Source organism: Dama dama, chromosome 22, assembly GCF_033118175.1.
Source record: "Dama dama isolate Ldn47 chromosome 22, ASM3311817v1, whole genome shotgun sequence".
NCBI lineage: Eukaryota > Metazoa > Chordata > Mammalia > Artiodactyla > Cervidae > Dama > Dama dama.
Genome location: NC_083702.1, coordinates 58,768,647 through 58,790,848, shown reverse-complemented (window position 1 = coordinate 58,790,848; position 22,202 = coordinate 58,768,647). Strand labels below are relative to the sequence as shown.

Here is a 22,202-nt window from a genome sequence, read left to right as displayed (position 1 = left end):
TGAATGCTGGTCAGAGGTGAAAGCGACAGAGGGATGGAAGAAAATCTAGAGTCTAATAAGTGTTCTTGAAACTGAAAGCCAATAAATAGAAGACATTTCCAGGGTGTGACAGATTTGGGGGTGAGAAATCAATCAGTTATTTAACAAGAAATACTTTGAATTGGTTTGAGCAAAAAATGAAACATTAAGAAGTCAACACAGAGAAACAGTTTCTTCACAATGGTGCAGTATTTGAAAACAAGCTTCTGGGGACTTCATGAGCATGTGAGTTATGAAAACAGATGCACTCTGGCTTAGAGCCCTCTGCAGTTTGTGATGGGGCTGTAAGCATCTTCTCAGAAATAAAAGTGAGATCATTTTGGGGAGAGAGCATTACCATTTTTAGACACTTCTGCTGAGGACAGAAGCTTTATGTGAGGCAACGGAATTATTTGAGGCAGTTACATGATTAGAAGACTTTTCCTATACACATCCTTCAGTGCGCTGTACCTTCCCCTTAATAGGAAAAGATCTCCTGTTGTCTCGGAAAGACCAACGCAGCTCTTGACGGGAAGGGCTCCTTAGTGGTGAGCTCCGGGGATCTCAGATATTTTGTTCTACTGTCCATCTGCCGAGCTAAACAGAGGATGTGGCTGGGGTAGGAGGCGGGGACTGTGCATATATGTGTGTGTGTGTATGTGTGTATGCGTGTTTTCTCATTTCCGCTTCCCCTTTCAAGCTGGCAAAAGCAGTTTCATGAAGACAGAGAGAAAGGTGCGATATGCAATATGATACCTTCTCCCTGTCCTCACCTCCGACCCAAAAAGGGGGAAGGGGAGTGCCCAGCACTGACAACTGCATTGCCTCAAACTCAGCTCCCAGCCAGTGGACAGGTGAGTACAACTTCCACCTAGTTTTAAGATTGTGCTGGCTTAGAATGGTGCCAGGAGATAGGGAACTTCCCTGGTGTCTCAGCAGTAAAGAATCCATCTGCAATAAAGGAGACCCGGGCTCAATCCCTGGGTCAGGAAGATCCCCTGGAGTAGGAAACGACAACCCACTCCAGTATTTTTACCTGGAAAATTCCATGAACAGAAAAGCCTGGGGGGCTACTGTTCATGGGGTCACAAAAGAGTCAGAGGTAGCTTAGCGACTAAACAATAACAGGAGAGAGGGGGAAACAAGTCAGAGAAAAATCAGGCGGCAGAGAAAAGGGAAACATCAGGAGAACTCCCACATCCCTGACTTCAACCTTAAGAAATGCATCACTGTGCCTCTTGGAACATGGTCTCTTTGCCTTTTTTTTTTTTTTTTTTTTTCCTTCCTATTGTCAGAGAGGTACTCTTGGCAGGGTCATAAAACATGGGTTCCTTTGATGACCTGGATTAGTATTTAGGAATTCTTTCTCACCTGAGAAATTCTCTCTGTGTCCTGCTGTCCTTACTTTTGCTTCATTTCAGTCTGATTCTAGCTTTAAAAAGTTCTCAAGGAGAAAATTTCTTCACTTCATCCGCTCTAGTGTTCATAACTCTGACTCTCGAGAGTACCTAGCCTAAGTCAATTTTGCTTTTTGTGGATATGACCTCTTTCTTCAAAAGCTGCAGAAGGAGATTGGTGAGGAGATAAACTATAGCAATATATGCTTGAGTGAGAGAAGAATTTATACAACTGGACAACACGGGACCAAATTTACTGGAAGGCCCAAGATCGATAACCACCTCTCAGGTTGGTGTTCAAGCCGTACACCTCAGCGACGGATTGATCAATATATTGACCCCTTAATGATCTATGTAATCCTGAGTGAGGAGGGGGTCTGCTCTTCCGATACATCTGGTCTCAGCAGTAACCAGGCTGAGCATGTCACCACCTGCATGAGTTTGGGGGAAGGTAGAGGAGTGTGCTGGGGTTTTCCCATGCCCTGCTTGCTACTGAATCCACCAGTGGGTGGAGGAGCAGAGGTGGGTCCCCAGTGCAGAACAGGGACAAGATGAAAGAGCCCCCCAGAAGGGATTCGATGAGACCATGAGGGTTTAGATGAGAGCCTCAGTGACTCCGTCTACCACAAATGGCCCTGAATAGGGAGAAAAGAGAACTTTCTCGACTTCTAGACAATACACGGCGGGTACTCAGGATAGGAGATTGGCAGTTGCAGGATTTCAACTTTTTTGTCTAAGCTTGTAAATAGGCTTGAGTGATTAGACCTAAAGATCTGGTATAATTTTCCTATAACTTGAAGCATTTTTATGAGGAGGGTATGTCAGGTTTATTATCTGTCTCTATTGAGAATATCATCAGAGATAACCAGCTGAAGCTATCACAAGAGGGATAGAAAGAGGTTTTACAAATGGTTTCTTATTCACAGACACCCCAAGGAGTTTAGAAATTCTTTCCAACTGTACTAATAACTTTTTCGCATAACTCCTTTGCTCCACTGAAACTTAGATGGAGTCCAGTGATTAAACATAATGTAGTGGCCATGGAGACCCAACAGAGTCATTTTGATTCATGATTCATATTCTATTAGAAAAAGGAGAGGAAACTTATTCTCAGCCCGGATCATGATTCACACAATAAGAGAAAAAGATCCGACATCTATCTCCACTTGATAACTGCCAAATGTTTACTGCCTAAAGGACAAGACCAAGGTTGGTATTCCAGTACCCGTGGTACTACTGTGGGTCTGGCCCATACCTGGGCCTACTGCAAAAAGCTTGAACACAGATTTTGAGAAGATGAAGAGAGGGTGTAGATATTGTGAAAGAAAAAGGAGAGTAAATGTGAGTACCTGAAGACAGAGTTTCATTACCAAGGAAACAATATTGAAGCATTAAAGATTGTAATTCACAGAACTAACTTGATGATCAAGACATCTGTTCGTTCTCACTCCTGTTTCTAGACTGAACTACCTGTAAACCAGTCCAAATGAACTGACGCCACTTATTCTTGATGCCTGATGATAACCCATCCAGAGGAAAGAAATTAGTGTCTCTCAACATGAACAGCTCAAGATTCCTTTTTTCCAAATGTACAACTTTAGCAAAGAAGAGAGAAAAAGAGTCTGTAGATGGTCTTCTTTCAGGATGCATTCAACTAAGCTTATTTGTGGGTGGCGGGGAAGGAGGAAATGAAAAGAGAAGGGTAGAAGAGTTGTAAAAGTGAATAGGCATTTTTCTTGGTTTTATTTATCAAATAGCATCCCTCTTTTCTCCTTGAATAGATTGAACTGCTGTCTTAGACCACAAGAAGTCTCAAATGCAAAAATCCTGCACTCAGGGTAATTTTTGTTCTGATGGTCTTCCAAACAGCAGTGACATGGGAAAGGGTTACAGATTGGGAAGGCATTGCCTACCTGTGAAGGAACATGAGAGCCTGTGGCAGGGGTTGGGGTATGGAGAACTGCGGGCTGTCAGCCTGGCTTGAGGTGGAGTTTGTCCTATTCAAAAACTGAGAAACTGGCTGTCCTGGGATTTCCCACAATCCCTCACAACAGTGGTGATGTCTGTCTTGGCTGTGACCGAAGATAAGATGTACCCATTGTGGAAGGTCTTACCGGCCCCATCATGGAAACTCCGTTTCCCTTTTCTCTCCTCCCACGCTTGTTTTCACTCTCAGTCCAATTCACAGGGACTGCTCGGGGTGTAGGCACAATTCAGACAGAAGAGAAGAGAGGGCTGTCTGATACGTGTCCCAGGAGGAGGCCCAGAGTGCTGAAGAGAAAACCAGGGCTGGGTCTTAGAAACCAAGAGTGGAGGCGGAGGGCTGTGCAATATGAGGGAGACGCTCACACCTGGGGCCCAGGGCTCGTGTGTGTTCCGCTGCTAACAGTCGGTGCTCTGTGTGACTCCAGATAAGCCTCTCTCTCTGTCAGTTTCCTTGACTACAAAATGAGGGATCAGGATTATATGATCTCTCTGATCCCTCTGAGTAGTAAGTAAGAACAAAGAACCTGTTTACTGCTTATTTTTCATCTCTTCTTAACAGCATCGTCTTCCTTTCATCCTCTGGATTTGACACGCTCTTCTGTACCTTGCCCCTTGGAGGAGGAAATTACAACCCACTACAGTATTCTTGCCTGAGAACCCCACGGACAGAGGAGCCCAGCAGGCTATAGACTGTGGGGTCGCAAAGAGTCAGGAATGATTGAGCACAAACACATCTCTACCCTACTGCCCGCTTCTTGTTCCTTCTTTCCTTATTCCTGAAAATGTCCCAACTTTAGTGAATGATTTAGACTGAGGAAAAATTAATAATAATAATAACTATATTTATTAAGCACCTCCTTTATACATCGGGGACTTAATATGCATTATTTAAATCCCAATAACCCAACAAGTCTGGTACTCTGTCTGTTTTATATATGAAAAAATTTAGGCTTAGAGAGAACAAGGAATTTCACCAAGGACACATACACAGTAAGTAGACAGAACTGTGATTTCAAACAAGGCTTATTCTGACTCCACAGCACACATTCTTTCTACAGTTTTCCTTCTCAAGAGTTGACCATTCTTCCTAAACCCCTTCAAAACATCCCCTTAGTAAGATATCTGTAACTGGGGCTGATATTTCGCAGGTTCAGATTGGTAGGCTATAATGGTTGTTAAAATATTAAAATATGTTCATATCAAATTTTGATAAATATTCATTGTTTCAAGCCCTCTGAGTGCCCATCACTAACTCAGCTATCCCAGTGCTTCCTACAAGACTCCCCAGATGGCACCAAAAATTCAGTGCCATGCTAGCCATAGCACTTGTGGGACCCAGTCCAAGGACTCTGACTGGTGTCACCTCTGAGTTTCCTGTGCTGCTAAATGTTCTGAATGCTACAACCATCTAAAAGTCATGTGAGATTTCAGGCAAAACTCTCCTCTAAAGTAGAACCTAGGGTCTTGACTGCTATTAACCAAACAAAGTCACTCTTCTTTTGCTAAGATGATAACAAAGTTGAGCCGAAATTACTTTTGCTTTATCTGCCTCCTCTGTACTAGATTATCAGATGGAGAGTTTATGTAGCATGATGTGGAACAGAATATTTACTAACATAGTTTCTCTTTTCTTTTATCCTAAATTGCATTTACTGTTGACATCTACATGGTGATCTTAGGTTATTCTCATATTCTATTACCAGGGCAAAGATGATACAACTAGAGTTAGATCAATGTGAGTTTAAATCTCAGTACCACAAGATCTTAAATATATGACCTTGGATCACTCACATATCACTCTGAGCTTCAGATAATAATAATTAGCTCCAAGGAGATTGTTGGTAGTTTGTGGGGAAGTTTTAGGGGTAAATATAAGGAATTCTGTACATCTCAGTTATTATGAATACTTTGACTTTGCCCATGTTAATATTAGGTGAATCTCAGACTATATTCCTTAGAAAAGAGATACTGGAAGTAAGTGATGATCTCAGTGTAGTAAAAATCACATACCCATAAAAGATTTTCTCTGCTACAAAAGTTACTGCTTCTGCTGATGATTTTGGTTGGGAGATATTCCTTTCAAAGCTTTTAAACAACTCCCTAGTCTTAAACCACGAATGGTGATTCTTTTTGTCTAACTTCAGTCCTATCTGCTGAAATTTTTTCTTTTAACTATAACATCCTCAGAACAAAGAGAATTTACTCTTTCTCTGTTTGGTTGTAGTCAGTTTCCGGAACACTCAACAGATGATGGCGAAATATTTGAGGAGCAAACCTCTAGAGAAATGTAGGGAAGGCAAAGTCAAAGGACTGAAAATGGTAGCAGAAAGGGAAAGAAGACTTTGGAGTGATTTAGGCAAGTAGCAATAAAACCAGTGTGGCATTTTTGTTGTTTTGGGGGGTGGGGGGTGGGGGGAGATGATTAATGGAAATATCAGAGAAAATTTATCAGACATCCATCCTTATAGAAGATAGACTAAATGTAACATTATAATATAAACCAGCATTAAGAAAGATGGTACTCTGATCCCAAAGGAACTTTTGGCCAAGGAGTAAAAATTTACAATGAAAAATTCTGGAAGACAGTTTTTTGTGTGTGTGTTTTTGTTTTTGCTTTTTAGGATAGGAGGATTTGATAGTTTCAGCTTATAAATTCAGTAAGACTTGTGTGGCCCTACGTTCTAGCAACAAAGCCTTGGTGTGACTACGCCCCAAGCCTTCTTCCTCTCCATTACAAGGTAGATAAAACATATACTGATACACTAGAATTTGAGACCATGTGGAGTCCCTGTCCTGGGACACACACTAGATGAGGATAATTTTTCAGCCCCCGTGCGACTCTTGCTTTTCTGCAGGTACAGTGTCTGCTGAGCCCCTTCTGTTGTGAGGTACTGTGCAATGTCCTGAGTAAGATTTAGGGGAGAGGTTCAAGCATTGGTGGATAATGACAGGAAATGTAAGCACATACATCTTGCTGAATGTGGTATAGGCCCATGTGCTGGGCGCTAGAGGTGGGCAAGAGAACAGAGACAACTTGAGGAGGCCTTCAAAGGATAGACAGCATATGGTTGGGTAGAGAGAAAGGTGGATGAAACTGTATAAACTAAGGCAAAGGATCAGAGAAGCTCAAGAAGCGCCAGGGGTCCATGAGCTCTCCTGACTGAGTCACACTCCTCTGGTCTCCTTCGTTCAGCCTCCCTCATCCAGGCTTACCACTTTCCTAGGTCACTAGGAAGTTTTAAGTCTGGAACCTCAGGAAAGGGAAGTGTTAGACACTCAATCATGTCTGTCTCTTTACAACCTCATGGATTATAGCCCACCAGGCTCCTCTGTCCATGGAATTCTCCAGGCAAGAAGACTGGAATGGGCAGTCACTCCCTTCTCCAGGGGACCTTCCCGACCCAGGGATCAAACCCGAGTCCCCTGCACGGGTGGCAGATTCTTTACTGAGTCACCAGGGAAGCCCTCATAAATCAGTGTTAATTGAAAGGAACTTTGTTAAGTAGGAAGTAGCTCCCGAGGCCACTGGACCATTCTCTTACAGGAAAAACTACACAAATGCTTCTTTTGTACAGTATTATTCCTACAAATATTTCAAATTCAACTAGAATAAATTCATAAATGTTATTATTAGAGGCAAACTCTACAACATTCATTGCCACCAATTCAGCTTCCAGAGAACAAAGTCAATGCCCAAGTAGAAAATCTGATTGACTTACCGGAAGTCAGTTAACAGGACAGCAAGTTTGGAAGAATGCCCACATCTCCCAACTCCCAGTCACTGCTTGCTGCACTGCACCAAACTCCACTGCACACACACGTGTGTGTTTCTGCACGACTTGTTTGGAGGAAATACCGCCATACCTTCTCTCTGTTACAAGCCACCCCCATACCTCCCAAGGTACCGCCCTGACAGCTGTGTGCATGCATCCCTTGGTGCTAACACTCTCACTGTTGATGTGCTTGTCTGATAATCATCTGCCACTTCCTCCAGATTTCCACAAAGAACACTCAGTTTCTTATCTTCCAGCAGCACAGCTTCCTTCTGCTACAACTAACCAGACAATTCTATTTCTTTGTGCCTCGGAATATTGCTCCACGTTTAGTGTTCCCACACAATGCCCCGTGAACCCGTCTCTATAATCCAAGTGTGGCAGAGATTAGAGAAAACCAGTTAGATTCTGTTTAGGCATCAGGGGCATAGCAGTGAACAACCCAGAGGAAAATCTCTGTCTTGGTGGAGCTTCTATTTTAATCAGAAGAGTAAATAATGAATTCGATTAACAAGTAAAATATAATGTTAGTGATAAGAACAATGAAGAAGGGAAGAAGCTACAGGGAGGTGACTATTGCCTGGAGGCTGTGGAGGCCAGGACTGGCTTCCCAGAGAAATTTCTTGAGAGCTGGGCTTTGCAGGTTGTGTGTGTCAAAGGCTGAGGTGGGGGGAAGACAGGGGAAAACAATGTGTGAAAAGCCTGGGGTTAAAAGAGAGATAAGCATTTTCAGGGGGCAGAGGGGAAATGAGTCTATATGAGTGTGATGTATTTTCCAAGAAGTAGGAGGAGTGCAGGATAGATTCACATCATGGAGGATGTTGAAACCCAAGTAGAGGCCTCCATCACTCATCTCAGTTAGTGAGGTTCTGACACAGTGCTTGGCTATAGCATCCTCACTGGGAAAACGAGCCCAGAGAAAGGGGGTGAATTTGTCGAGGGGACGACAGAGGATGAGATGGTTGGATGGCATCACCGACTCAATGGACATGAGTTTGGGTAGGTTCCGAGAGTTGGTGTTGGACAGGGAGGCCTGGCGTGCTGCGGCTCATGGGGTCGCAGAGAGGCGGACACAACTGAGCAACTCAACTGAACTGATACTATTAGCAAGTGGCTGAATGTGGGAATCCATGTTCCTTCCTTCTTTCCCTCCTTTCTTCACTTCTTCTTCCCTCTCTTCCCAACTTCCTTCTCTCACTTCTTTCCCTCTTTCTTTCCTTCCTCTCCACCTGCCTTTCTGACTTCTTTTTAAATTCCCCTCATCCCCAAATAAGTTTTGGTGAGCTGAAAATTTCCTATGATTTAGGTGAGGTTCATTTGCTCTGGAAATTAAAGACAACAGGCAAGTCAACCTTTGATATTTTCTTCCCTAGTCTGACTGATGCCAACCTATTAAATGCTTTGGATGGTGTTGCAGGACCAGGTAGATGCAGGCTAAGACAGCTTTTTTGACTCTCTCCCTAAATTCTTTACAGTGGTAGTTTCATCCTTGTTTTATCACCTCACAGCAGCTTTAGCCAAAGGACAACAAATTCTCTCTGCTACCACTCTTTGCAGCTTCACTCTGCATCACAGAGTGATGCATCTAATTTCCCCTCAAAGGCACTGGCTGTGGACAAAGAGCCCAGTGTCCAGGGTTAATAATGCTGTATAGTGCCAACTGCTGTCTCTCCCTGGGGGGAAAAATATGCCTTAGGCTGGACCTGAAGTAAAAGAATTTAGATCAGACAGCAGTAATTATATATCCTTTTCCTCTGAATATACTTTGTCTGTAACAAACAGAAGCACCCAAAACAATTTTATTGCCCTAGCAAGGCTTTCATATTTAGGATCTTCTTTTCAAAAATAGCTATTTTAGTGCCTAAATTAATGCTTCACTGATGGTTTTGTTTTTAAGAGTTTGAAAAGCAGGAGTCTCTGGAAACTGGCTCTCTTCTTGTTTTTCCCCCTTTTATTTTTCCTAACTCTAACAGATAAAGGTGTAGCTATGAGGATGGAGTGTTTATGGCAGCTCCAGGGATGAGGGCTGGTCCCACCTCCACCTGTTCACTGTGGAAGTTGTGGGTGCAGCTGGTGAAGAGGCAGGAGGACAGAGTATAAGCAAATTACAGTATATTTGCCTCAAATCTTTTAAGATCTATTTGTACAATTGAATGATTCATCCCCTCTGTTTTTCTCTTCAAATAAGTGGCTCGTGCCATCGGAATGCATCACTTGGGAGAATACACAAGTGTTGATTAGGCAGTGTTAAATGAAATAGTAGCACACTGATGAACTGGGGAATTAACTCAGAGCCAGGGAGAAACCCAAGATGACAAATTAGAAGGTAATGATTCTGAAGGTGGTAACTGCTAATTGATCCAGAAATTCCAGAAAAGAAACATCTACATCTGCTTCATCAACTGTGCTAAAGCCTTTGACTGTGTGGATCACAACAAACTGGAAAATTCTTAGAGATGGGAATACCAGAACACCTTACCTGCCTCCTGAGAAACCTGTATACAGGTCAAGAAGCAACCATTAGAACCAGACATGGAACAACTGATTGGTTCAAAATTGGGAAAGGAATATGACAAAACTGTATATTGTCACCCTGTTTATTTAACTTATATGCAGAGTACATCATGCAAAATGCTGGACTGGATGAATCACAAGTGGGAATCAAGACTGCCAGAAGAAATATCAATAACCTCAGATATGCAGAAGATACCACTGTAATGGCAGAAAGTGAAGAAAAACTAAACAGCCTCTTGATGATGGTGAAAGAGGAGAGTGAAAAAGCTGGCTTGAAATTTAACCTTAAAAAAACTAAGATCATGGCATCTGGTCCCATCACTTCTTGGCAAATAGAAGGGGGAAGGGTGGAAGCACTGACGGATTTTATGTTTGGGAGCTCCGAAATCACTGCAGATGGTGACTGCAGCCATGAAATTAAAAGAGGCTTGCTCCTTGGAAGGAAAGCTATGACAAACATAGATAGCATATTAAAAAGCAGAGACATCACTTTAATGCTAACAAAGGTCCATATAGTCAAAGCTATGGTTTTTCCAGTAGTCATGTATGGGTGTGAGTTGGACCATGAAGAAGGCTGTGCACCAAAGAATTGATGCTTTTGAACCATGGTGCTGGAGAAGAGCTTTGAGAGTCTCTTGGACTGCAAGGAGATCAAACCGGTCAACACTAAAGGAAATCAACCTTGAATATTCATTGGAATAACTGATGCTGAAGTTGAAGCTCCAATACTTTGGCCACTTGATGTGAAGAGCCAACTCAATAGAAAAGACCCTGATGCTGGGAAAGGTTGAAGGCAAAAGGAGAAGAGGGCGACAGTGGATGAGATAATTGGACTGAATCACCAACTCAATGGACATGAATTTGAGCAAGCTACAGGAGACAGTGAAGGACAGGGAAGCCTGGTGTGCTACAAGCCATGGGGTCACAAAGAGTTGGACACTACTTAGTGACTGAACAACAACAATAACAGTGTCTCCATGTTGCTTTTATTATGGGATTCTCCCACCCCATTTCCCCCAGAGAAATCCTATGTTAAACAGGAAACAAAACAAGCCCAGAATGGCTGTAGTTAGAATGACATCCTGGTTGTGAGACCTTTAGAAAATTGGTTTAACCTTTGAGATCTAATTTTTCCCCTTTTATATATCTTTATGAAGATCAAATAAAATGAAATTTACACATTGCAAATTTAAAGATATTTTCATTTAATGGAATATTCTGGGAGACAAAATTCTTAAGAATTAAAATGTTTTCTAATATGACATCTCACCTATCATGAGAGGCAGCCCTTTCTCATTGTTCCTTAAATCATACAATGTTTCAATTTTCCAGATTTGAAAGCCTTGCCCTGGTGTTTAGGTTGTTCAGAGCATTCCTTTTTTTTTTTTTTTTTTTTAAGAACCAGACATCTCCTCCCAGCTCTTGAATAGGCCGAGGGTTATGCTCCTTTGTGCAGAGCTGGGAGAATGTGGGGGCAACCCCGGGGGTGGTGGATTCTGAACACAGGATGACGGTGTATCGCTGTGTTCCAACTCTCAGGATAGCATCCCTGTGGCCAGCGGCCCTGAAGTCTGAAGCGGCGCCATGGAGGGCTCTGTGCTGAGCCCCACGTCCTGGGAGAGACGCAGGGCCTGGCTCCGTCAGAGCCGGCACTGGCAGACCCAGGTCCTGGAGGAAGAAGCTGCAGCGGCCCTGCAGAGTGTCCCAGATGCCGAGCCCTCTGGCCTGGATGACGTTTTCCAGGAAGGTAAGGAGGCCAAACAGAGGCACATTGTCTTGTGATAGGGAATATGCAGCAGATGCCCAGGTCTGCCGTGCGGGCAGAGGGTCCCCGGTTTCTTCCCTGATAGCTCAGTTGGTAAAGAATCCGCCCACAATTCAGGAGACCCCGGTTCGATTCCTGGGTTGGGAAGATCGCCTGGAGATGGGAGAGGCTACCTACTCCAGTATTCTTGGGCTTCCCTTGTGGCTCAGCTGGTAAAGAATCTGCCCGCAGTGCGGGAGACCTGGGTTTGATCCCTGGGTTAGGCAGATCCCTGGAGAAGGAAAAGGCTTCCCACTCCAGTGTTCTGGCCTGGAGAACTCCATGGACTGTATAGTCCATGGGGTCGGACACAACTGAGCAGCTTTCACTCTCCCTCCACGTGGCTCATTTTGGCTGGGATAAAGGAGCTCAAGGGAAGACCGTAAAGACAGTAACGTAAGCTGTGAATTGTGTAGGAAAGAAAGGGCCTAAGACTGAGGAAGAGGAAGGGGCACACTTTTGCATCACCCCGCTAGCTGTGAGGACCCAGGCCGGGAGCTCTGTGAATGCTGGGGTGTTCCTTTGTTGTCCGTGTGACAAAGCCACACTCAGCCTTGGTGCCTGGACTCTGGCTGCTGCTCACTTGCCGACGTGACCTTTGGCAGGTCACTCACGCCTCTAGGACATACTTGTCTGATTGAAGTATTAGTACCTGAAATAGTAATAGTACCTTTTCCACATGCTTCTCAGAACTTCTTGGAGGTTCAAATGATGCTACAGACATGATTGAAAAATAAAAAATAAATCTTATGTAAATAAGCCTACCCTTGCTTATTTGACAGGAAACAAAAAGAACAAAAGCAAAATTATGCTGGTTTTTCTTGTTTTTTCTTTCATTTTTCTTTAAACAGAAGAATCTACCCCTGTTCCCAAACCTTGGGGTATTTTCCAAGTTTCAGGGAGAAGGGGGGCACAGAGGCCAAGAGAAAAGAGACGTCCACTGTTTTTTTACGTGGGTATATCACTCTTGTACCTTAAGGGAAAGTTTTATGGGAATAAAAAGTGTTCATGAGGTGGCTTGAATAAGGATAAACTTGTGGAATAGGCTGAGTTCCAGGGAGGAAGTCTGATCTCCTTTGGTCCCCACAGTGACCCGATATCTGACTTTTCTAGGAAATCCAATCAACAAGATTGAAGACTGGCTGCAAGATTGTGGGTAAGTGCCAGCAAAGTGGTGTTGAGCATGGCTGGTGGTTGGGCGTGCTGCCGCTGGAGGACTCAGGGACAGGGGCATGAGTTTTAACTGGGCCTCGTGATTAGAAGTGAGGTTGAAATGAGTGAGAGGGTCTGTAAAGAACTGGGTGAGTGTGGGGGTTAGGGCTGTGAGTCAAGTGCCTCTCTGGGTTGAGACCAAGTTAGGGCGAAGGTCTGGAAACAGACTGGATCTGGTCTAAAACCAAGAAGGACAGACACTGGCAACCACAGTGAATGACTGGGCTAAACTCCAGTCCCTGTTCCATTGCTTTTCCCTTTGGATCGGAGTCTTACACTGCGGACAGAAGAGGAGTTAAACACCTAACTGTTCTTATGGCCAGAGTAATTCATCATTATGAATCACTATATTGCTTATTTCTACAACAGAACACAGGAAGGGTTAGGCGTTTACCCTAGTTATTCAAAGCATTGACTAAGTGGAACAGGTACTTCAAGGCAGATTGTAGTATTTCTTTTTTCCTGAGAAACTCTTAAAATTTGAGGCCCCACACCCCCAACAGGCTGTCCCATTTTAGGCTCAGTCTGCTCAGACACGGAGCGAAAGCTTTTGTGACCTGTTTAAGTATGATCACTTGTGTGATAATGAATTCTCAGAACTTAAAAACTTCTGCCTGCTCTTTATTTCCTCTCCAGAAATGTCCCCAGCTTGATACAGCCTTTCATCTAAACTAGTTTATTAACATAAAAATAAACCCATCCTGGTTTATTTAGTAGGAAATAAATAGCACTGCATAATCCAAGGTTGTTTATTTTAACTCTGCCCTGGGAGGTAAGGCCAGGAAGGATTTATTTTGGTTTTTTTTTGTTGTTGTTGTTGTTTATAAAACATATTGTCTTTCTTGATTGTCATAATCTGGTTCAAAATTTTTTTACTTCAAAAGTCAATTAAGGGTAATCAAAATACAGGAAATTAAAGGGATGATGTTAATGGGAGTGCTTGCAGGTTTGGGTGTGTAAGAACTGCCCCAGGATTTAAAATGCTTCCCACAGTTCAATACTCCTTTGTACTCTTTGTTTATGAGTTGGGTATATAGGAAGAGCAGTAACTTGGCCCTTCTATGTCAGAATGAAATGATGCTAAGGGACCTTTCAATGCAAATATGGAGAGGAGCAAGCTCTGGATCTAGTCTCTAGTCATTGATTTTATGTCCTAAGCAATAACTCATGAAAGGCCTGGGACTTGGATGAGGGCTGTGAAATGTCAGACCATCATTCTCAGTGAGAAGACATCAACACATCCAGGCTTTTGTCCATACTTCTGTTGTGTATCCCACATACACATAGAAAAGCAAGGGTCAGCCTGAGCTGGTCCTCATAAGTAGACTATAGAAATGCCTGCAAGAGCACAACTAGAAAATAGAAACAAAAGATGCACACCCAGCAAATCTTGTATTACCAAATTTTGTTTTGGACAAATAAGGAATTTTATCAGTGGTATTTTAATGTAAACTTTATTGAAGTATAGTATACACATCAGTAGAATTTTTCTTTTTAATATAAATTGTTCAACTCAGTGAATGTAAATTCCAGCTGTCAGATGAGTACATTCCAGCGACGAGTGCTGACCACGTGGTGCCTGTAGTTAACGGTGCGGTATTGGGCACTTCAAAATTTGTTTAGAGGGTAGATCTCAAGTTAGGTGTTCTTATTTCAAAAAAAAAAGTCAAAGGGAAATGAAGATACCCTGGGAATTGTTGGATATGTCTGTTTCCTCGATTGGTGATGGATGGTATCACAAGTGTCCAAGCTTATCAAGTTACACATGTCAAATATGTGCTGTTCCTTGTATATCAATTGTACCTCAAAAAAAACCTGTTAAAATAAGAGCAATATAAATCACGTTGAAGTATAAAATATTTACTGAAAAATAAGTGAGGATTAAGTATATGGTTCAGTGAATTTTCTCAAAGGGAATAGAGTGATGAAATCTGACAAATCTAATGTGAAACATTGCCCGCACTCCAGAAGCCCCTTATGTCCCCTCCCGTTCACTGCCCTACGTCCAAGGGTAACCAGTACCCTGACCTGTAGCATCGTAGATAAGTTTTGTACTTTTTAAAGTTTGTATACATGGAATCATACCATATGCACTTTTTTATACACGCTTCTTTTGTTCAGCCTTAAGTTTGTGATGTTCATCCACGCATTTTCATCCAGCAATAGGCCCTTCTTTTTAATTGTGTAGCCCTGGTTGTCTATCCATCGTGCAATTTATCCACTTTACAATAACTAGAGATTTGGGAGTCTCCTGATTCTGGGCTATTATATATATTATTTCCTTTGGTGACTATGTACCGGCATTTCCATCGATGGCATACCTAGAAATGCAACAGTAGTGTGTTTTATTGTATTCATATTAGTAGTGGGCTTTAGTAGTTGCATTACTGTGTGCTGATGCCACAAGCATTAAATGCAACAGTAGATCTTGTCATTCTAGTAGTTGACTGCATTAGCTATCATAATGTCTTTTAATAGTAGTAGGAAATATTAATTTATACTAATATTTGTGATGTTCTATGTACTAACACATAGTGTTTGTTGTATTATAACATATGTTTTTATGCAATTATATATTAGGAAGAAAAGTATATATTTGTAGTTCTAATTGTGTTTATTAGAATTACCCATTCTTAATTACCTTGAGTATAATTCTATATTTTATAACACACATTGATGTTTTTCTTACGAGGACAGGTAAAAATCCAGATTTTAGAAAATATTGTTGATTTTTTCACTACTTAAAGGAAAGTATCAGTAACATATAGTGATGTATTTTGAAAAATTAAGCACAGTTTGTTCTACAGTGTCTGTAAGCCCATTTTCATTATGAAACATTTCATGAACTGATACTCTGATAGCCTGAGAGTTGCCTGGATCACTGAATAAAGGAGAAGACTTGTTTCAGAACAGTTCCAATGGCTGCTTTCCAGTCAGTTTCCCTCTTAACTCGCTTTAGCCACTCTTCTCTGTTCCAGCCTCCATTTGAGATTATATGCAAAGCATCATGTGCAACTTCCGTTTTTAAAACTTTCAGGAAAGCCAACTATAAAACTCACAACACATCGATGCTCAAAGTGAATTTAGACAATGATAATATCTAGGCATCTAAATCACCTTACTTAATATATTTGAGAACATAGCAGCAGCAAGGTGCCAGGACTGGAATCCAGGTACTCTGTTCCCCATTCAAAGCTTTATCATAGACAACTTCATTCACTTGTTTCCGACAGTGAATTTCTTCCTTGTTTAAGTTGTTTCTCACTACGGTGTATGCTGACTTCCATCTGTTCTTGTGGAGATAGTGAATGTTTGATAAAGCACATATCTCAAAATGTAGAAATATAATCTTCAACCGAAATGCCGTTCTTACTGCTTCCTGAAAGACATGATATTCACCAAGAATGGCGCTAAGAGGAAAGAAAGGAAGGGTGGGTAGATAAGACCTCCTAAAAGATTTTTTTCTTAGTCTCAATATTTGCATTTGTAATGGAAAGTTTATGGTATCCAAACCCCTACTTCTGTAAATAGATTTCTCCAGTTTTGTTTCCATATTTTTTCTTCCTATTTCCTAGCTTCTGAAGAATTATTGCTAAGCTGACTTGGGGCACTATGGTCAGCATGGTGGCAGCCCAATTTAAAATATGGGGCCCTCTGACTGCCTCTATGGATTTGTCAGTCAAATCATCACTCTCCATTTTCTTCACCATAAAAGAGATAGAAATACTACTGACTCTCATTAGAAAATTACACGAACTTGTGGGAGGTATTTGAAGAAAAGCCCCTTTGAAAATGTAGTGATTTAAACCTGTGAGTTTCTTTTTGGTTTTTAGATACTCTGAAGAAGGGTTTTTTGAGGAAGCAGGACAGTCGAACTACAATGGTAAGTAGAGGCTCTATTCTTTCTTTTGTTCATCCACCTTAAACGGTGACATCACTCTGTGTGTGTGTGTGTACATGCACATGCATATGAGTGCATGAGAATGCTATCTTTTCACTGCCTGCAGAACACCTATTAATGGTCATAAGGCAATCCAGGAGGCCCAAAGGTAGTGTTGGCTGAGAGCCCACAGGCCGACTAGTCCTCAAAGGCTATCTTCTGTTAGTGGTTGCTCAGCTAATAATCACTGCTATGGACAAAGAGCTTTATAAAATGTGTGTGTCTGTGTATGTATGTTTATGAATATGAGTGCATACCCCCATGTGCTAATTCTTTGACAAAGGACTGTGTACATGACTATGTGATTTGGGGACAGATTAATTATAGGTAATTTTATAAAACAACAAAAATTTTTACTTGATTATTTTTAATCAGAATTATGAATGTGATTTTAGTATATGTGTGGCTGGGGTTGTTTTGCAGATGTGTGGATGTGTGACGTGACTGTGTGGTTGTAGATGTGTATATAAGTGTGTGAGCATGTGTGTGAGTCCAAGCCTGATTTTCTGCAGCCCTTGCCTCATTATCTGGCAGGGTGCCCCAGCCATGGAACCAGCTTTGAAGATGACTTGAGCCTGGGAGCAGAGGGTAAGTGGCGCAGCTCTCTGAGGTTGGGATTGAGGAAGCTGCTATCCACCGGATGAATGAAGATATACTGGAAGGGGAGGACTGCAGAAAGAAGCAGCTCATCCCTGCCATCTTCTCTGCAGGGAAAGAGCAATCCCATATGATCTAATGGAAAACTCAGAAAGCATCACATGCCCAGAAATGTCTGCTCACCAGCCTATCAAGACATTTACTGGTTCATCATTGGAGCTTTCCTTTGGCCCCTAGGAAGATAATACACAAAATCACCATAAAGTTGGCTGCCCAGACATCTTTGAAATGGTTTTCTATATAGAAGCCCCAAGCAGCCTGAGCACTGGGTGTAAGAGAGAGATTACATTGGAGGAAGATAAAGGCTGAAAGGAAGGATGGAGGTACAGCAACCCACCAGTGTCTTCTGGGACCCTTAGAGACACATGTGGTGAAACAGGAATGCTAGCCTGGGGGCCTGAATGACTCTGTCCTCGTCAGGACAGAGAAACTCTTGTCTGGACACCAGGCATGGTTCAGAAGCTCAGAGGCTCGGGGCCAGTTTTTCTCTGCCGTGTCCGTCCCCCTTCCAGGTCTATGTTTGATACTCTTCATACACTTTCCTAAAGAACAGGGTTCATAGGGTTTGTGGGCCTGTAGTAGTAGCAGAGAGGAGCAGAAGGGGCTGAGGTTTCAGTTCAGAGGGGCAGCTCAGATGATTTTCATTTTCCCTTCTAACTGTGTCTTTCTGTTACTTGTCCAGCCACACTGTTGGCCGCCAGCAGCAAACTCTACTCCAGGTAAGTGTTCGCTTCAGCCAGGCTGAGTGATGTCTCTTTCAGGAGCTACTGAATTGGGGTGGGCATCAGAGTCCAAGAGATTAAAAACAAAGAGCTGCAGTTTCATAATAGAGAGTGAAATTTACAACCAGAAATGAGACCATAGGTTCAGTTTTTATAGTAGATGGTTCAAACATGCCCAGCAGGGAGTGACTGTGCCCACAGGGCATGTCTAGAAGCCAGAGCACAGACTGATTGCTCACAAGATCAGTGTGACTTCAGCATTGATCCCTGCAGGAGCTTCCTGGAGACATCCCGGCCCGGACAGCTACTAGATCTTGGCTGCAGTTTGGCTTCCAGCAGCATGACTGGTGGGACCAACAAGACTAGTTCAAGGTAGGTACCAAGTTTGGCAGGGTGTAAGGTCAGGGAAGATGAGAGGCGGAAGAGACTGGAACTGAGAACCATTGCCGGTTTTTTTCTGGGATATATTACTAGCGCTTCTATGCAGTCACACGCTTGGCAAGGGTCAAGAATAGCAGGGATGCACAGATATCTACTACTCAGAGCTGGTTGCTGTGTGTAAAGTAGAGGTGTCTCCTCCCCTGGCCTTTGTACACCAGGAAGTGTAATATTGGTCCCGTCACATTTCCAGGACTTATAATAAGTTCTCAGCAAACAATCAGTTGGATATCAATTCCAGCAAACTGCCAGAGATCGTGAAGGACAGGGAAACCTGGCATGCTGCAGTCCATGGGTCACAAAGAGTTGAACATGACTTAGTGACTGAACAACAACAAAACAATCAATAAATGTATCCATTGATTGATTGATTGAGGTGATAAAATACTGATTCATTCAAGCAATTTTTTATCTCCAAATGCAGACCAGGCAATGACGGTATGGAATTTGAAAATTAAGCAGATTAAAAAGTTTGCCTGCAGGAGCTCAACAATTCTATAGGGTTAAAAAAAAAAATACACACCAATAACTCTAAAACAAGGTGGAAAATGATGAGAATTAGTGTGCTATTATAAAAATTGTTTGGAATTTGGAGTCAAAGTTTGAATATCAAACCTGGTTCTCAGACTTATTAGCTTATTTACTATTTTTGGTGATTTGTGCTCACTGAGCCTCACACCCCAATTCAGTTAACACATAGACTCTCTGGGGGCGAGACTCAAATGTCTGCATTTAAAAGAAAACTTTTGTTGAAGTACATTTGATTTACAATGCTTCAAATGTACAGCAAAGTGATTCAAATAGATATATACATATATATATATATTCTTATTCAGATTCTTTTCTATTATAGGTTATTACAAGATATTGAGTATAGTTTCCTGTGTTGTATAGTAGGTCCTTATTGTTTACCCATTTTATATATGGTAGTGTATATGTGTTAATCCCAAACTCCTAATTTATCTCTCATCCCCTGCTATCCCCTTTGGTAACCATAAGCTTGCTTTCTGTGTCTGTGAGTCTATTTCTATTTTGTAAATAAGTTCATTTGTATCTTTTTTTTTTTTCCATGTGTAAGTAATATCATATGATATTTATTTTTCTCTGACTTACTTCACTTAGTATAATAATTTCTAGATCTGTGTTGCTGCAAATGGTATTATTTCATTCTTTTTTATGTCTGATATATACCACATCTTTTTTCCCTTGATTTTCTTGTTTTTAATTTATTCATTCTTAGTTAGAGAATAATTGCTTTACAATATTGTGTTGGTTTCTGCCACACATCAGCATGAAACGGCCATTGGTATATATCCCCTCCCTCTTGAACCTGCCTCCCACCTCCCATCCCGTCCCACCCCTCTAAGTTGTCACAGAGCACCAGGCTTGAGCTCCTTTTGGCTTATAGAGCAAATCGCCGGCTGTTTTACATGTGGTGATGCATGTATTTCCACGCCACTCTCTCAGCTCGTCCGGCCCTCTCCTTGTCCCTGTGTCCCCAGTCTGTTCTGTGTCTGCGTCTCCACTGCTGCTCTGCCAGTAGGTTCCATATCTGTGTGTGTGTGTGTTAATATATTTGTTTTTCTCTTTCTGATTTACTTTATTCTGTATAATAGGCTTCAGGTGCATCCACTTCATTAGAACTGACTCAAATGTATTCCTTTTTATGGCTGAGTAATATTCCACTAATGACGACCATCTTTTCATGTCTATTGGCCATCTATATGTCTTCTTTGGGAAAATATCTATTCAGGTCTTATGCCCATTTTCTAATTAGGTTCTTTATTTTTTTAATATGAGTTATATGAGCTATGTACTCATTTTATATTAACTCATTATCAGTCATATCATTTTCTCCCATCCAGTAGGTTGTCTTTTCATTTTGTAAATGGTTTCCTTTGCTGTGCAAAATGTTTTAAGTTTAATCAGGTCCCATTTTTTCACTTTTTCTTTTGTTTCCTTTGCCTTATGAGACAGATCAAAAAAAAGCTTTGCTATGATTTATGTTCAAGAGTGATCTGGCTGTGTTTTCTTCTAGGAGTTTTATGGTTTCTATTCTTATGGAACTGTCTTTATCCATTTTGAGTTTATTTTTTTATGGGGTAGGAAAATGTTCTAATTTCATTCTTTTACATGCAGCTATCCAGTTTTCCCGGCACCATTTATTGAAGAAACTGTCTTTTATTCCATTGTATATTCTTTCCCCCTGTATCATAGATTATTAGACTATACATGCATGGGTGTATTTCTGGGCTCTGTTCTGTTCCGTTGATCCGTGTGTCTCTTTTTGTGCCAGTAGCGTACTGCTTTGATGACTGTAGCTTTATAAAAGAGCTGTTTCTGAAATGAGCACAGGTCACATTTGAGCTCCTTTTGATTTAGAGCAAATTCTCATTGGCTATTTTACATATACTATCACCTTAGTGGAAAGCGCAGCTAGAGATGGGGGGTGAGGGTGTTGGCTAGAGCCAGAGTTAGGTGTGAGCCAGGGCTTCTGTGCTCGGTGACTGACAGTTCCCTATCCAGGGCAAGACTGTGTCCTACGTGTTTGGAGCAGGATTCCCGAGGGTCAGGTCTGAGCTGGGTCCCTTCCTTTCAGTGTGTGCACTCCCCCATCCCAGCATTGCTACCTTCACCCCGGAGGGGAACAGTGCTAGAGCAAGAAGGGCAGAGCAGGTACCCAGAGCAGGCTAGGGCACACTCTGGAGAAGTTCTGGCACATTCAGTTAGAGTTTCAGCCCGTTCTTGATCTGCCTCCTCCGGGAGCAACAGTAACGGCTGCCATCGCCCGTTTCAGACCTGTGCCGGGTCCAAGCCAGCTGCATACCCCACAGCTCCACAGTCTTCACCGATGGGCCTCCACCCTAGCGGAGCGCCCCACTAGCGAGTGAGAAGAGCTGGAGTGATGCTCAGTGTAGGTTGCAGGAAGCTGGCCAGAGTCCCAGACACACTGAATCTGCTTCCTCATCCCTGTTTCAGGAGTAAGCAAGTGTGTGCATAATCTTTGCGAGCACAGTTCTTACCGCCCTCCTGTTAGTCCTACTGGTTTTCAAGCTAGCGAATGGGACTCCTCTGCCCAGCATCAGACTCGAGGGCTATGGTGCCCAATTTGTGGTTTGAACCATCCATTCCCCAGGGAGGATCTCTCAGCCTCTGGGAGCCCCCCTCCTCCTCTGTGTCCCCTCCTAGGGATGCAGATCCTGACCTGATCATTTCTCTTCTCTTCCTACCCACTTCCTTGTAGATCATTCTTTATAGCCTAGTTGTTGAAGAGTCTTTCTGCCAGTCTCCATCCAGTCTGATTTCAGCAAGAACTGCTCCTCGTGTGGATGTATTTTTTGGTGTGTTCACTGAGGGCAGTGAGCTCAGCATCTTCCTTTTCTGCCGCCTTGATATCCTGCCTCCTCAGGGATCTAGTCTTAGGACCACAATTCAGATAAGGAAACTCGGGATCATGGAGATGAAATTAGCAGTGAGGAGGAACGCACAAGAATAGGACCAGGGATTCCAATTATCCAGCTTTTACTTAAACAAGAGTGTTTACTTAAACAGTTTGGAACACCTGGCATCCTTTCCGAAGAGATTAACAGTGATTAGTCGAAGCCTCAAATAATTCACAGCTATTTGGAATGCCCTGTTAGTGAGCTCCTGTGTCAGCAGCCTGGTGCTGCAACGATTTGCACATAGACGTATGTTGGAGACAGAAAGTGTTTGATCTACAGATGCAGAGCTTCTATCCTG

The 22,202-nt window shown here is 42.4% G+C and overlaps 1 protein-coding gene across 3 annotated transcripts in view; it reads left to right on the top strand.

The window, feature by feature from the left end:
• The first annotated feature begins 715 nt into the window (after window positions 1-715).
• The window catches only part of TESPA1 (thymocyte expressed, positive selection associated 1), a 33,277-nt gene continuing 11,790 nt past the window's right edge, over window positions 716-22,202 (top strand). Inside the window, exons 1-7 of one of the 3 annotated variants that reach the window (XM_061125618.1) lie at window positions 716-872; window positions 11,228-11,435; window positions 12,606-12,648; window positions 16,538-16,587; window positions 17,179-17,232; window positions 17,984-18,020; window positions 18,297-18,395. In XM_061125618.1, the coding sequence (XP_060981601.1) occupies window positions 11,273-11,435; window positions 12,606-12,648; window positions 16,538-16,587; window positions 17,179-17,232; window positions 17,984-18,020; window positions 18,297-18,395 (446 nt within the window). In that variant the 5' untranslated portion in view covers window positions 716-872; window positions 11,228-11,272. Of the gene's footprint in view, window positions 873-11,227; window positions 11,436-12,605; window positions 12,649-16,537; window positions 16,588-17,178; window positions 17,233-17,983; window positions 18,021-18,296; window positions 18,396-22,202 lie in introns of those variants that run through there. The other 2 variants (XM_061125619.1, XM_061125620.1) reach the window with 2 other exon arrangements.